This window comes from Podarcis gaigeae (assembly GCF_964106915.1).
Source record: "Podarcis gaigeae genome assembly, chromosome: 8".
Taxonomy (NCBI): Eukaryota; Metazoa; Chordata; class Lepidosauria; order Squamata; family Lacertidae; genus Podarcis; species Podarcis gaigeae.
This window is the reverse complement of record NC_139684.1, coordinates 87,097,237-87,112,062: the sequence shown is the minus strand read 5'-3', so window position 1 is coordinate 87,112,062 and position 14,826 is coordinate 87,097,237. Positions and strand designations below refer to the sequence as shown.

Below are 14,826 nucleotides of genomic sequence, written 5' to 3'. Positions count from 1 at the left end.
ATGGAAATGGTTGATGGAATATTTACAAGCAAACTGGAAACAGATAAGGACATTGGTGGGATTATTGTAATAACCCACAGTTTTATAAGAGTACATATTTAGATGAATAAATGAGCAAATTAAGTGGAATACGTGGAAAATATTAAAAATAAATTTAAAGAACTGCAGGAAGAGGGGGAAGGAAGCCAAGTTCTGAAATGCTGAAATGATTGAAAAATGATTTAAATGTATAAAACTGAAAATCATAAATAATATATACCATATATACTTGAGTATAAGCCAACCAGCATATAAGCCAAGGCATCTAATTTTAGCACAAAAAACTGGGAAAGTTATTGACTCGAGTATAAGCCGGTTCATCACACCACAAACTACATCACTCATACATCACAGTTACATCATGAAAGGGGAGGTCTGGTGGCAGTAATCTGAGCATCCTGGACCCTGCCCCATGGTTCCTCTTGCCCTCCACCAAACACCCATCAAGTGAAACAAAAGAGATATTTACATTTCCCTGTTTCCCAGCCAAATTAATCACACCCTTTTGTCTTCATCTGGGTTTGTTCTTTCTGGACTGGCTACCTGTCTGGCACTCAGGTATCAGGATCCCAGGGATTATCACTCAGGCAGAGGGGCTGCTGAGGAGCTGAGCTCACATGTCAAGATGAATTTCTGAAGTTTTCCCACTGAGCCAGTACAGAGATGCATTTATCAGTGAATTCTTACATTTGGTGTCGTGCAGCAAAGGCCCTTTGAATAGGTAGGAAGAAACTGTGATGAAGTGTTTTGTGGGGACAAGTCACAGAAGTCACAAAAGCGATGGTGCTGATTTTGGTAGTGGGCTGCATGTGCATGATATCTGCTGGAGGGGCAACCCCCCAACCTAGACATAAATTCCTGCTACAGATAGGTAGCCGTGTTGGTCTGCCATAGTCAAAACAAAACAAATTCCTTCCAGTAGCACCTTAAAGACCAACTAAGTTAGTTCTTGGTATGAGCTTTCGTGTGCATGCACACTTCTTCAGATACCTGCAACACCCCCACCCCGCCCGTAACCCCAGGCCTCACCTCGTTCTTCCTGCCCAGCAGGAGGTAGGTGGCCGTGACCTCGTTGTACTTCTGGCCGGTCAGCGCTTCCTTGATCTCATCGCGGGTGTAGCCCATGCCCACCATCACTTCTGGGCAGAGAGAGGAAAGAGACGGCGAAGAAGGTTAGCCTCTAAGTCACCAACTTACGCGACACAAGGGAAAGTGGCTCAGACGGAGGAAGTTAAAAGGTGTTTTCTGCTGCTCCAGAGGGCAGGATCCGAACCAATGGATTCAAATGGCAAGGAAGGAGAGTCTGGCTAAACGTTAGGAAGGATTTTGATTAGGATTAAAGGTAAAGGCACCCCTGACCATTAGGTCCAGTCGTGACCGACTCTGGGGTTGCGGCGCTCATCTCGCTTTATTGGCCAAGGGAGCCGGCGTACAGCTTCTGTGTCATGTGGCCAGCAGGACTAAGCCGCTTCTGGCGAACTAGAGCAGCGCACGGAAACGCCGTTTACCTTCCCGCCAGAGCGGTACCTATTTATCTACTTGCACTTTGACGTGCTTTTGAACTGCTAGGTTGGCAGGAGCAGGGACCGAGCAACGGGAGCTCACCCCGTCGTGGGATTCGAACCGCCAACCTTCTGATCGGAAAGTCCTAGGCTCTGTGGTTTAACCCACAGCGCCACCCATGTCCCGACTTTCTTAGGGTTAGTTAGAGCCATTTGGCTGTGGAACGGGCTTTTCTCAGAAGCTGGCACATCCTCCTTCCTTGGAGGGTTTTAGGCAGAGGTTGGATGGCCCTCTGTCATGGATGCTTTAGTTAGGATTTCTCCATCATGGGGGTTGGGCTGGATGACCTTTGGGTACCCCCTTCCAACTCTACAATCCTATCTTTCGATGACTTTCCGAGTTCTGGGAGGAAGTGTTTGTCCAAATAAAAAGCGGACAAAATGTCACCCAATGCCTGGAGCCAGCTCTCCTCAGTCTTTTTCACGGGAGATAATATTAAATTTGCAGCTTTAAGTCCCCAGTAAGTTCTCTTCTCCTAGCGGCCAGGCTGAGGATAACCAGGACCTGGAACAACTTGAAGGGCAGCTGCCCGGCAAAACAGTATGGGAAACAGCACTTTGGCTTAGAATCAACTCGATCCCCTCCCCCTTTTTCCTTTCTCCTTTTGTGATGGAACTCCTATTTGGGGACTTCCCTGGCTTTTTTCTGGCCCACCTAGGACCAGTCTGGATAGTTGACCTTGGTGGAGATTTGACGTTTTCATCCCCCAAAAAAGTTTTTAATTTGAGTTTCTACTGAAATGAGGCTGCATTTTAATGTCGTATTTTAATCTTGTTTTTAAGTTGTAATTTAATCAATTGTTTTTATACCTGGTGTTAGCTGCCCTGAGCCCGGTCTTGGCTTGGGAGGGCAGGGTATAAATAAAATTTATTCTTATTCTTATTATGGAATAAATAAGCAAGAAAACAAAATCGGCACAACGCTTGAAGCACAAGAACTCCTTGGGGATTGAAAGGCACAAATTTATTTTGTTCGTGACTTTAAAAAAACCAAAAGCAGGGGTCTCCCCTTACATTGCAAAACTCTTTCGTTATCTTGGACTGATTATCAGCTTCTATACAAAGAGTAATAATAATAATAATTTTTTATTTATACCCCGCCCTCCCCAGCCAAGGCCGGGCTCAGAGCGGCTTACAAGCAATAATAAAAACAAGATGAATGATTACAACTTAAAAACAAAAATAAAATACAACATTAAAATAATGGAACATTAAAATATTAAAATGTAGCCTCATTGCAGGAGGAGAAGGAAAAGAAAAAAGAAAGAGAGGGAGGGAGGGAATCAAATTGGCTTCAAGCCAAAGGCCAGGCGGAACAACTCTGCCTTGCAGGCCCTGCGGAAAGAAATCAGATCCTGCAGGGCCCTGGTCTCATGAGGCAGAGAGTTCCACCAGGCCGGAGCCATCACTGAAAAGGCCTTGGCTCTGGTTGAAGCTAATCTAACTTCCTTAGGGCCTGGGGCCTCTAGGGTGTTTCTATTTATGGACCTTGAGGCTCTCCATGGGGCATACCGGGAGAGGCGGTCCCGTAGGTACGAGGGTCCTAGGCCGTGAAGGGCTTTAAAGGTCAAAAGCAGCACCTGGGATAGGAGCTGGTGTATAAAGCCCGTAACAATTTGGGACCAGTTTACCTGCAAGATCAACTCACCCAATATCATCATCATAATTAATTACTTATACCCTGCCCACTTGGCTGGGTTTCCCCAGCCATGCTAGGCAGCTCCCAACAGAATGTTAAAAATGTGATAAAACATCATACATTAAAAACTTCCCTGTACAGGGGCTGCCTTCAAATGTCTTCTAAAAGTCAGATAGTAATTTATTTCCCTGACATCTGCTGAGAGGGCCCTCTGCCTGGTTCCCTGTAACCTCACATCTTGCAGTGAGGGAACCGCCAGAAGGCCCTCGGCGCTGGACCTCAGTGTCTGGGTAGAATGATGGGGATGGAGACGCTCCTTCAGGTATACTGGGCCAAGCCCTTTAGGGTTTTAAAGGTCAGCGCCAACACTTCAAATTGTGCTCAGAAACGTACTGGGAGCCAATGTAGGTTTTTCAGGACCGGTGTTCAGCAGCCACTTCCAGTCACCAGTCTACTGCCGCATTCTGGATTAGTTGGAGTTTCCGGGTCACCTTCAAAGGTAGCCCCACATAGAGCACATGGCAGTTGTCCAAGCGGGAGATAACCAGAGCATGCACCACTGTGGCAAGACAGTCTGCGGGCAGGGAGGGTCTCATCCTGCGTATCAGATGGAGCTGCCCTGGACACAGAATGGACCTGCGCCTCCATGGACAGCTGTGAGTCCCAAATGACTCCCAGGCTGCACACCTGGTCCTTCAGGGGCACAGTTACCCCATTCAGGACCAGGGAGTCCTCCACACCTGCCCAGCCCCTGTCCCCCGACTGCTTCAAAGTGTGGAACCTGTTATGTACTGAAGTTCTCACCCTGGGCCAGCAGGGGGATACTGTAGATAGTTTTCCCTCAGGTCCACATATGCAAATAAGGGATTGAAAGTGACGTTCAGTGATTGGATAGTTACAGAAAATGGTTACAGTTGTGTTCTAAAAAGGTAAAGGTACCCCTGCCCGTACGGGCCAGTCGTGTCCAACTCTAGGGTTGTGCGCCCATCTCACTTAAGAGGCCGGGGGCCAGCGCTGTCTGGAGACACTTCCGGGTCACGTGGCCATCGTGACAAAGCTGCATCTGGCGAGCCAGCGCAGCACACGGAAACGCCGTTTACCTTCCCGCTGGTAAGCGGTCCCTATTTATCTACTTGCACCCGGGGGTGCTTTCGAACTGCTAGGTTGGCAGGCGCTGGGACCGAGCAACAGGAGCGCACCCCGCCGCGGGGATTCGAACCGCCGACCTTTCAATCAGCAAGTCCTAGGCACTGAAGTTTTACCCACAGCGCCACCCGCGTCCCAATTGTTTTCTAGTGGAGCTCTATATAAGCAGGCTGGCTGAACCCTTCAGTTCAGTTCTGTTCTGGCCGGTGAATAAACGAGAGCCGTTTGACAATCGCTGTGTCGTCTGATATGTTCACCCACAACTTAACAGAACTGACCCTGTTGCAGGGTCCACATTTGCAAGAAATCCGTCTTTGAGTGTGGCAGCACCTGCTGTTTCATACCCAGCGAAAACACACCACACGCCCTTACCGATGCGCTTGGCGTCTGCGAAGTCCTCTTCCGGCTCTTTATAGGGTTTTAGTTCGTCCCCCTCGTAGCCAATATTGATCCACTTGTCTTTCATGATTTGCTGAGGAGAAGAAGAGCGTTCGTGAAAGGGAGGGGCGAGAAGGGGAGGCCTAGACACACACACACCCTCTGTCCATGCCTGTAAGCCCCTTTCTCTCTAACCCCAGTTGGTCCCTAACTTTTGGGGGGTTTCCACAGACTCACTCCCAGTGGCTCTACCCTAACTTATATAAAAAAACCATTTTTCGGAATAGCCCTTTGCATGGCACACTAAGGAAGGCAACAGCGCCATAAAATCCAGAACAGTCACAATTAATTGCACGCTTATTCAAAGCCCAATGAAAACTATTCAGTTGAAGTAGTTCATTCAGTTGGACTTGATCCAGTGCTAGGTTTACGAAATCGTTTGCACCTCAAAATTGTTTGCACCCAACATGCATCTTAGCATTTTGCTAGGTCACCCCATGTATCGTTTGCGCTTTCAAATTCCTGCAAGCTCAGCCGTGAGGGAGAGGCACTCTGCACCTGCTCAAGGGCACCCTTGCTCGTCACAAAACAGCTGCAGGAACAAACTCGCTTTTAATAAAATAAAACGAACAACAACAGGGCCGCAGCTCAGAGCATCTGCTTTGCAAGCAGAAGGGGTCTTGGGTTCAAATCCAGGTAAGGCTGGGAGGGGCTCTCTGCTTAAAAATCCTCGAGAGCAGCTGCCGGTCCGTGAAGACAGTATTGCACTAGATGGATCAACACCCTGACGATGAGTAAGACAGCTTCCTTTTAAAAACAACAACATCTGAACTCAGGAAAGCAGAGGCTCTGAGATCATCTTTAGCCAGAAGGGACCCCCTCGGCAAAGAAGACACCCCCCCAACACACAATCAGGGCACCCTCACCCCATCTCTCAGCATCCCCCCCCCCCACAGAAGCCTGCGAACTACGCTGGGGGAAAAGGCAGGCAGGCAGGCAGGGAGCTGAGGCTGCTCTCTGCCTCCCTGACACACGGTATAATTATCCCTGAGTCGATTAGGCTAATTACAGCCATCCGTGGGGGGAGGGGGGGAGGGAGAGGCGGGTGGGCAGGGCCAGATCCCACGGAGACATTAGCTAATTAAAGGTCTCCTCTCACAGCAGCAACAGCTTCCTGTAAGGCGAAACGGGTTGGAGGGCAGAAGATGGAGCTGGAGAATTGAAATGGTGGCTTGGAGGAGGCGGGGGCACCAGCTGCGCTCCCTCGTTCTCCCCCAGGGAACAAGCAACGTCTCAAGCAATGGCTTAGAGAACAGGGAAGAAAAAGCAAGCAGCGGGTCAACGCTTCCGAATGCCAGTCGCCAGAAATGGCAGGAGGCAAGAGTTGCTCTTGCACCCGGATCCTGACTGCGGGTTTCTCCTAATGGGCATCCGGTTGGCCAATGTGGGAATAGGATGCTGGACTAAGAGGAAGCCCCCTTTGGGCTGGCTTTTCTTATGTTTTTACGGCCCAGAGGCAATCTATTTTTTATATTATATAATTTTTATCCAATTTTCCGTTTTACCATTTAAAACACTGATTTCTACCTCCTTAAAACACCAATGACTTCCTTTCTTCTCTTTCCATGGTTCATTTTACATATCCTGAATCCCTGCGTGTTTTGCAGAAACTATCCCCCATTCAGTATTCCATTATTACGTCCATCGTAACTGTTGAATTGATCTCAGCGCTGCCAGCATTTTCAGCTGTGCACAGTTATTGCCCATGTATTCAATAAATGTTTTCCAGTCTTCCCTAGATCCCTAGGTTCTTCGGGGGCACTTGGCCACTGGGAGAACAGCATGCTGCCAGACTGGATGGGCCCCACTGGGCCTGATCCAGCAGGCTCTTATGGAATCAAAGAATGGTAGGATTGGAAGGGACCCTCCAGTGGCCATCTAGTCCATCCCCCTAATAATAATAATAATAATAATAATAATAATAATTTATTTATACTCTGCCCATCTGGCTGAGTTTCCCCAGCCACTCTGGGCGGCTCCCAATCAAATGTTAAAAACAGTACAGAATTAAATATTAAAAACTTCCCTGAACAGGGCTTCCTTCAGATGTCTTTTAAAGATAGGATAGCTGCTTATTTCCTTCACATCTGAAGGGAGGGCGTTCCACAGGGCGGGCGCCACTACTGAGAAGGCCCTCTGTCTGGTTCCCTGTAACCTCACTTCTCGCAATGAGGGAACCGCCAGAAGGCCCTCAAAGCTGGACCTCAGTGTCCGGGCAGAAAAATGGAGGTGGAGACGCTCCGTCAGGTATACTGGACCGAGGCCATTTAGGGCTTTAAAGGTCAGCACCAACACTTTGAATTGTGCTTGGAAACATACTGGGAGCCAATGTAGGTCTTTCAGGACCGGTGTTATATGGTCTCGGCAGCCACTTCCAGTCCCCAGTCTAGTTGCCGCATTCTGGATTAATTGCAGTTTCCGGGTCACCTTCAAAGGTAGCCCCACGTAGAGTGCATTACAGTAGTCCAAGCGGGAGATAACCAGAGCATGCACCACTCTGGCGAGACAGTCTGTGGGCAGGGAGGGTCTCATCCTGCGTACCAGGTGGAGCTGGTAGACAGCCGCCCTGGACACACAATTAACCTGCGCCTCCATGGACAGCTGTGAGTCCAAAATGACTCCCAGGCTGCACACCTGCTCCTTCAGGGGCACAGTTATCCCATTCAGGACCAGGGAATCCCCCACACCAGCTAGCCCCCTGTCCCCCCAAAACAGTACTTCTGTCTTGTCAGGATTCAACCTCAATCTTCAATGTTGGAATCTCTCTCTCTCTCTCTCTCTCTCTCTCCCCCCCCAGTAAAGCCCTGGTCCTTGGGACGTGGCTCAGCCGCCCCCCCCCCGGGCATCTTCACCAGGCCCACTCACTAAGCCCCTCTTCTCCCCCCCACACCCAGCCATCTTAGGTGCCCCTACCTCTAGGGTGCAGCGCTTGGAGGGGTTCAGGACCAAGAAGCGCCGCAGGATGTTCTCGCAGTCCGTGGACATGTAGAAGGGCACGCGGTATTTGCCACGAAGCACTCGTTCCCGCAGCTCCTGGATTGAGCAGGTGGAAACGTCAGTCATATCCAAACCGGGTTCCCCCGTCCTGCCTCAAATTCACCCTCCTTTCCCCTGCTTTTGGGTCAGCCTGGACCTCTACCAGCAGAAAAACGGGAGGTTTGGGGTGCGGAAGGGCACCCACAAGGAGTTAATAGTGCTCCCAGTCTATGTGGGCGCCACCGCCACTGGTTCCCGCCCCATAAGCCACAGCCTGGGGTCGTAGGTGGTTAAGGAATGCTGCAGCACTATTGCTGACAGAAGCGAGGCCTGTAACACCTCGGCGCTCAGGGATTTTCCCTGTGGAACTCCCTGCCTATTGACATCAGGCAAGTGCCTTCACTATTCTCGATTCCTGGTCTGGGAAAAAGGTGGGATTTGAATAAATATAGTAACTATGATATAATTTGGTCTCTGCTAAAAAACATTTTTCTTTAGACAATTCCGCTGGGATGTTTAGAACGCTGATGTGAGTTTTCAAAAGTTTTAAACTACTGTTCATCTTCCTTGGTGATAGCTTTATTTCCGAAATCTCTTTTGCAAGCTGCTCTGAGGGTTGTTATAACCAAGCGGTCTGCAAATTTTATGAAACAAAAATAAAATAAAGAGCTGCTGGGCAGAGGAACCGGCAATATCTGGGTGGGACGTGCATAATATGCGGTTTTCACATTTTGTCACATAGTCATTCTTTTCTCTGGTTCCTCATCCTTTTGTTTCAGGTCTTTTTTATCAGTTTATTTCATAAAAGTTACGTACTGCGTGATCGTTAAAAAAGAAATGAACTTTGAAGGGGTTCACAAAATGGATAAAACAATGAAATGACCAGTGACAATGTAATAATAAATGTATTCTTATTTATAATAATCTATTACAGGAATATGTTGTTGTTGTTACTATTATTATTATGTCAGAGCCTAGGACTTGCCGATCAGAAGGTCCGTGGTTCAAATCCCTGCGACGGGGTGAGCTCCCGTTGCTCGGTCCCTGCTCCTGCCAATCTAGCAGTTCGAAAGCACGCCAGTGCAAGTAGACAAATAGGTACCGCTCCAGCGGGAAGGTAAACGGTGTTTCCGTGCGCTGCTCTGGTTCGCCAGAAGCGGCTTAGTCATGCTGGCCACATGACCCGGAAGATGTTTGCCGGCTCCCTTGGCCTGTAAAGCGAGATGAGCGCAGCAACCCCTAAGTCGGTCACGACTGGACCTGATGGTCAGGGGTCCCTTTACCTTTTTATTACAGGAATATGTTGTTGTTGTTACTATTATTATTATTATGTCTGGGTAGACTTTGCCTAAATAAATATGAATCATAGAATCACAGAATCATAGAGTTGGAAGAGACCCCAAGGGCCATCGATTCCAACCCCCTGCCAAGCAGGAAACACCATCAGAGCACTCCTGACATATGGTTGTCAAGCCTCTGCTTAAAGACCTCCAAAGAAGGAGACTCCACCACACTCCTTGGCAGCAAATTCCACTGTCAAACAGCTCTTACTGTCAGGAAGTTCTTCCTAATGTTTAGGTGGAATCTTCTTTCTTGTAGTTTGGATCCATTGCTCTGTGTCCGCTTCTCTGGAGCAGCAGAAAGCAACCTTTCTCCCTCCTCTATGTGACATCCTTTTATATATTTGAACATGGCTATCATATCACCCCTTAACCTCCTCTTCTCCAGGCTAAACATGCCCAGCTGCCTTAGCAGGCAGGAGTACAGTGAAGGCAACCTGCCTGATGTCAACAGGCGAGGAGTTCTGAAGTCTGCCCCTGTAAAAGATTGATTTGGGAACCATTTCCACTACATAGAACACAAAAGACAGGATGTTGTACAATTCAGGGGAGAAGTGTAGCTTTTGGGGAGAGGAACCCCTTACGCTATTCCAACAAAGCTGTCTGCAAGTAAAGGCATGGAACAGTTATTTGCGTGAACTTATTCAGTTGGACATTGTCGTAGTCATGTCACAGGAAACAACATGGAAGGTCAAGTCCACCACGATAAGGAACAGATGGGACCCCTGTCTTCAATGGATTAAAAACTACTGGAACAAAAGACGTTCGGTGGAAACAAAAGACACTATGCCCGTGGCTGAGGATAACTGTTTGAACCCTTCCAATGGATATGGATATGGGGGTGGGGGTGGGAAGGGAGGAAGGGAAAGGAAAAAATTGTACAGGAAATTTAAAAATTGGAAGGAGATAATATACAGGTGAAACTCGGAAAATTAGAATATCGTGGAAAAGTTCATTTATTTCAGCATTAATTGATGCAAAAGGGGCCCAAACCAAGTACTGAGTACATATGCATGCTTCTACTTCTCAGAGGTCCAATATTGCTCTATTTGCAATCCTTGTTTTGCTGATTTCATTTAATATTCTAATTTTGTGAGATTGTTAATTTGGGGTTTTCATCAGCTGTACGCCATGGTCATCACAATTACAACAAATAAAGGCTTGACATATCTCGCTTTGCATGTCATGAGTCTATCTCATATATTAGTTTCACCTTTTAAGTTGAATTACTGAAATAAATGAACTTTTCCACAATATTCTAATTTTCCGAGTTTCACCTGTAATGTATGTAAAAATCCCGAATTCGAATAAAACGGTTCTTAACCTGAAAAAACACCACCTGTCTGCAAAAAGAGAAAAGTTCAAGGGGCCCAAATAGATCCCCTCCTTGCCCCCCACCCTATCTCTGCTTCTGGCTTGGGAGACCCCGCAGTCCGCTGGGCCTGTCTCTGGCCCCATAACCCCCCACTTCCCCCTTCAAGGCTTCCTGGCGACCCCACTCTGCCCCACCTTGAGGTTCTGCCCGTCGAAAGGCAGGGAGCCGCTGACCAGCGTATAGAGGATAACCCCCAGGCTCCAGATGTCCACCTCGGGGCCGTCGTACTTCTTGCCCTGGAAGAGTTCTGGGGCGGCGTAGGGGGGGCTCCCGCAAAAGGTGTCCAGCTTGGAGCCCAACGTGAACTCGTTGCTGAACCCAAAGTCGGCGATCTTTATGTTGGCGTCGGCGTCCAGCAAAAGGTTCTCGGCCTGTTTTTGGTGGCGGAGGGGAGAGTCACAGAACGGACGGTGAAGTCACAGAACGATAGAGCTGGAAAGTTGGAAGGGACCCCCAAAGGTCAACTAGCCCAACCCCCAGCAAGGCGAGGGGCACAGAAAAATTCTAGGAATCTGAATCAGCTTTGGGGTACCTGGATTTGGGTTCTTAAGAGCCGGCACGAAGCAGAGAAAATGCTGAAGGCCCCCTCTGTCCGCCCCCCCAGCCCTGCTCATCCGATAGGGTAATAATTATGCCCATTTTACAGATGGAGGTGAAGTCCAGGGCAGAGGCCTGCACCCCGAATTTTGCCAGCCCAGCTGTTCTACTGAGTGACGTGGTGCTCATGGCATCGTAGTTACTGGGACGGGGTGGGAGGGAGGGAGAGGAAATGGAGGGGAGCAGCCAAGAGCCCCCTCACCTTCAGGTCCCTGTGGACAATGTTCTTCTGGTGACAGTAGTGTACAGCCGAGACAATCTAGGAGCGAGAAGAAGAAATATAATAATAATAATAATAATAATAATAATAATAATAATAATAATAATAATAATGTATTTGTAGCCCGCCCATCTGGCTGGGTTTCCCCAGCCACTCTGGGTGGCTTCCAACAAGGATTAAAAATACATCAAAATGTCACACATTAAAAACTTCCCTGAACAGGGCTGCCTTCAGATGTCTTCTAAATGTCAGGTAGTTGTTTATCTCTTTGACGTCTGGTGGGAGGGCGTTCCACAGGGCGGGTGCCACCACCAAGAAGGCCCTCTGCCTGGTTCCCTATAGCCTCACTTTTCACAGTGAGGGAGCCGCCAGAAGGCCCTGAGCGCTAGACCTCAGTGTCCGGGCTGAACAATGGGCGTGGAGACGCTCCTTCAGGTATATTGGGCCTTTGAGGCCATTGAGGGCTTTAAAGGTCAGCTCCAACACTTTGAATTGTGCTTGCAAACGTACTGGGAGCCAATGTAGGTCTTTCAGGACTGGTGTTATGTGGTCTCGGCGGCTGCCCCCAGTCCCCAGTCTAGCTGCCGTATTCTGGATTAGTTGTGGTTTCCAGGTCACCTTCAAAGTTAGCCCCATGTAGAGCGCATTGCAGTAGTCCAAGCGGGAGATAATGTGGTGGGTGCAAATGTCCTGGGGTGTGGGAAAGATCCTGAAAGGCTCTCCCACCTCCTGCAGAGATGACACTCCCTCTGTCTCCCCCCCCCATCCAGAGTCCTGAGTGCCCCCCCTTTAAAGCCAGGCTGCCAGGATCAATCCTTACCCCGCCCCCTCGGCTGGAAAGAGAAAGGAAATCAATGCTTGGCCACGTGAGAAAGTCATAGGGGATGGATCTGGACCAGGGAGTGTCTGATATCCTCTCTGCCCCAGAACATCAGCCAAAAAGAAATTGTTATGTAGGGGAATTGAATTTAATTCTAAATTATATTCCGGAATACATGGGAGATTACAAGGGGTAAAAAAAAAAATGGATGTACCGTGCTATATTAGAAGCAAAAAAAGCTTGTTTTGATGAATTGGAAGAGCCGCAAAAAGATTCCATTGAGCACATGGATTGATAATATGGACAGATTAGCTGCAAACGAACGAATTGCATGTTGACGCAAATTAAGAACGGATAAATATGAAGAAATCTGGAAAGAATATTTAAGCGATAAGGCGGATAGTGGTGGGGAAATATTGTTAAAAATATTGCCCTGAGAGGCAATTCAAAACAAAAATTTATGGAAAAGTGGGATAGATATAAAACATATGTTCCAAAATACAGTAAAGGTTCGCTATCTATGCTAACATTGGATTGACATTGGAGTGAGACTAATAATAAGACTAAGAGCACATACTGATATAGGAATGTATTAGATCAGTGTTTTTCAACCACTGTTCCGTGGCACACTAGTGTGCCGCGAGATGTTGCCTGGTGTGCCGTGGGAAAAATTGAAAAATTCAAAAGATTTAAAAATAAAGTATTTTATAACTTTTCATATTTCTGTTTACTTACTATTTCATAATAAAGTAATTATAAAATACTTTCTTTGTGTTTATTTGATTCCTATTCAAGAGAATTACTTTATATATAGTCAATATAGGCACAGAGTTAAATTCTTTAACATTTTCTAATGCTGGTGTGCCTCGTGATTTTTTTCATGAAACAAGTGTGCCTTTGCCCAAAAAAGGTTGAAAAACACTGTATTAGATAATATGTAAAGAAATATACAATAATAAGAGTACATTCCTTTGTAAAAAAGGAATATACAACAGGAAAGACAGGAGGTCTAGTGTGTTGGTATGTATATGATTTTTGGAAAAAAATCTTTTCTTTTCTTTTCTTTTCTTTGTTCTTTTCTTCTTTTTTGTTGTTTCATTTTCTTTTTGGGTATATAAAATTTGTCTATAATTTTTGTATACATGTTGGAAATTATATTCTAGTAAGTCCTGTAATGTAATATGACAATGTTCACCGATGTAATATAAGAATGTTAATAAATAAATAAAATGCAAAAAAAACAAAAAGGTGTAGCCATAGGTATATCAGTGTATTCAAATCTGAATTGTCAGGTTATTAGTGTTATTATGGTTTCTGTTGGTTGCGGCGGTTGTTTGTATAGAAAAAACAATTAAATATTTTTTTAAAAAACAAAACAAAACATCAGCCAAGCCACATTCCTGCCAATCATCCCTCACCCTTTTTCTGGCACCCAAAGAGCAACCGGTTCCCCGGCTGGGGTCTCTTCTCCTCACCTGTCTGAACTTGGCCCGAGCCTCCTTCTCCTTCATGCGCCCGTGGGAAACCAGGTAGTCAAAGACTTCTCCTGCAGGCGGAGAGAAAAGGACGTTAGGCTAACATCAGAAGAGGCTGCAGGATCAGGCCAGTGGCATCCTGTTCTCACAGTGGCCAAGCAGATGCCCCAATAGAATCTGAGAAAGGAAGGAACCTTCTATCATATGTGGTGGACCTGCCCCAAGGTGAAAGACTTCTGGGGAAAGATTTATAATGAATTGGAAAAAAATGTTGAAATATACATTTATAAAGAAACCAGAGGCCTTTTTCCTTGGAATAACAGGTCTGGAATTGCCCAAGAAATATGTTAAATTATTTTTGTATGCCACAACTGCTGCTCGTATTTTGTTAGCTAAAAAGTGGAAAACCCAAGAATTACCAACGATAGAAGAACGGCAGATGAAGATGATGGATTTTTCGGAGATAGCCGACCTGACCGGAAGAGTCCGCGACCAGAAGGAGGAGGAGTAGCAGGAAGAGTGGATTAAATTTAATGATTACTTAGTTAAATATGTTAAGTTAAATTAACTGAAAACAGCTTGCAGATACTTAATTGGCTCAGGATTTTATTTATGTTCAGCATCGAATTAATATGTTTAATTTCATGATGTGAAGATCTAAGGATGTCAATGTTTCAGTTAAATTTTATAAGAACTGTGATTTGGAAAACCGTTAAAAGGATATGAAGTGAAATTCAACCAAGGGGAAGCGAGGAAGTCACTTAACAATGTTAACAAGCGTAATTTTCAATAAGGCTCTGATTTATCTTTGTTTGTCTTATGTGTTTGTTTGTTTATAATGTCGTGAAAACCAAAAAAAAAAAAAAAATTGGGGGGAAAAACAACCAATGGGGTCTGAGTTCAAGAGCAGCTCTCCTCTCCTGTTGCTTCCAGAAATTGGGATTCAGAACCACTGCTGCCTCCGACTGCAGAGTTAGGCCAGAGCCATCCTGGCTAGTAGCCATGAGAAGCCCTTTCCTCCTCCATGAATTTGTCTATTCCTCTTTTAAAGCCACCCAAGTGGGTGCCCACCACTGGCTCCTGTGGGAGGGAGTTCCAAAGGTTAACTATGTGCTGCATGGGGGGAAAAACCCCTTTTATCTGTCCTGCATCTTCCAACATTCAGCCTAATTAAATGTGGGTATTATGAGAAAAGGAGA

The 14,826-nt window shown here is 46.6% G+C and overlaps 2 protein-coding genes across 3 annotated transcripts in view; one reads left to right on the top strand and one right to left on the bottom strand.

Moving 5' to 3' along the window:
• CKM (creatine kinase, M-type) overlaps positions 1-14,826 on the top strand; it is a 196,118-nt gene that overhangs the window by 31,932 nt on the left and 149,360 nt on the right. The window lies entirely within an intron of this gene.
• Positions 1-14,826, bottom strand: part of MARK4 (microtubule affinity regulating kinase 4) — a 73,850-nt gene that overhangs the window by 13,977 nt on the left and 45,047 nt on the right. For both annotated transcript variants that reach the window (XM_083753785.1, XM_083753784.1), the window contains exons 6-11: positions 13,628-13,698; positions 11,315-11,371; positions 10,650-10,886; positions 7,738-7,857; positions 4,759-4,858; positions 1,045-1,178 (exon numbers count right to left, since the gene is read on the bottom strand). In XM_083753785.1, the coding sequence (XP_083609911.1) occupies positions 1,045-1,178; positions 4,759-4,858; positions 7,738-7,857; positions 10,650-10,886; positions 11,315-11,371; positions 13,628-13,698 (719 nt within the window). The remainder of the gene's footprint in view (positions 1-1,044; positions 1,179-4,758; positions 4,859-7,737; positions 7,858-10,649; positions 10,887-11,314; positions 11,372-13,627; positions 13,699-14,826) is intronic.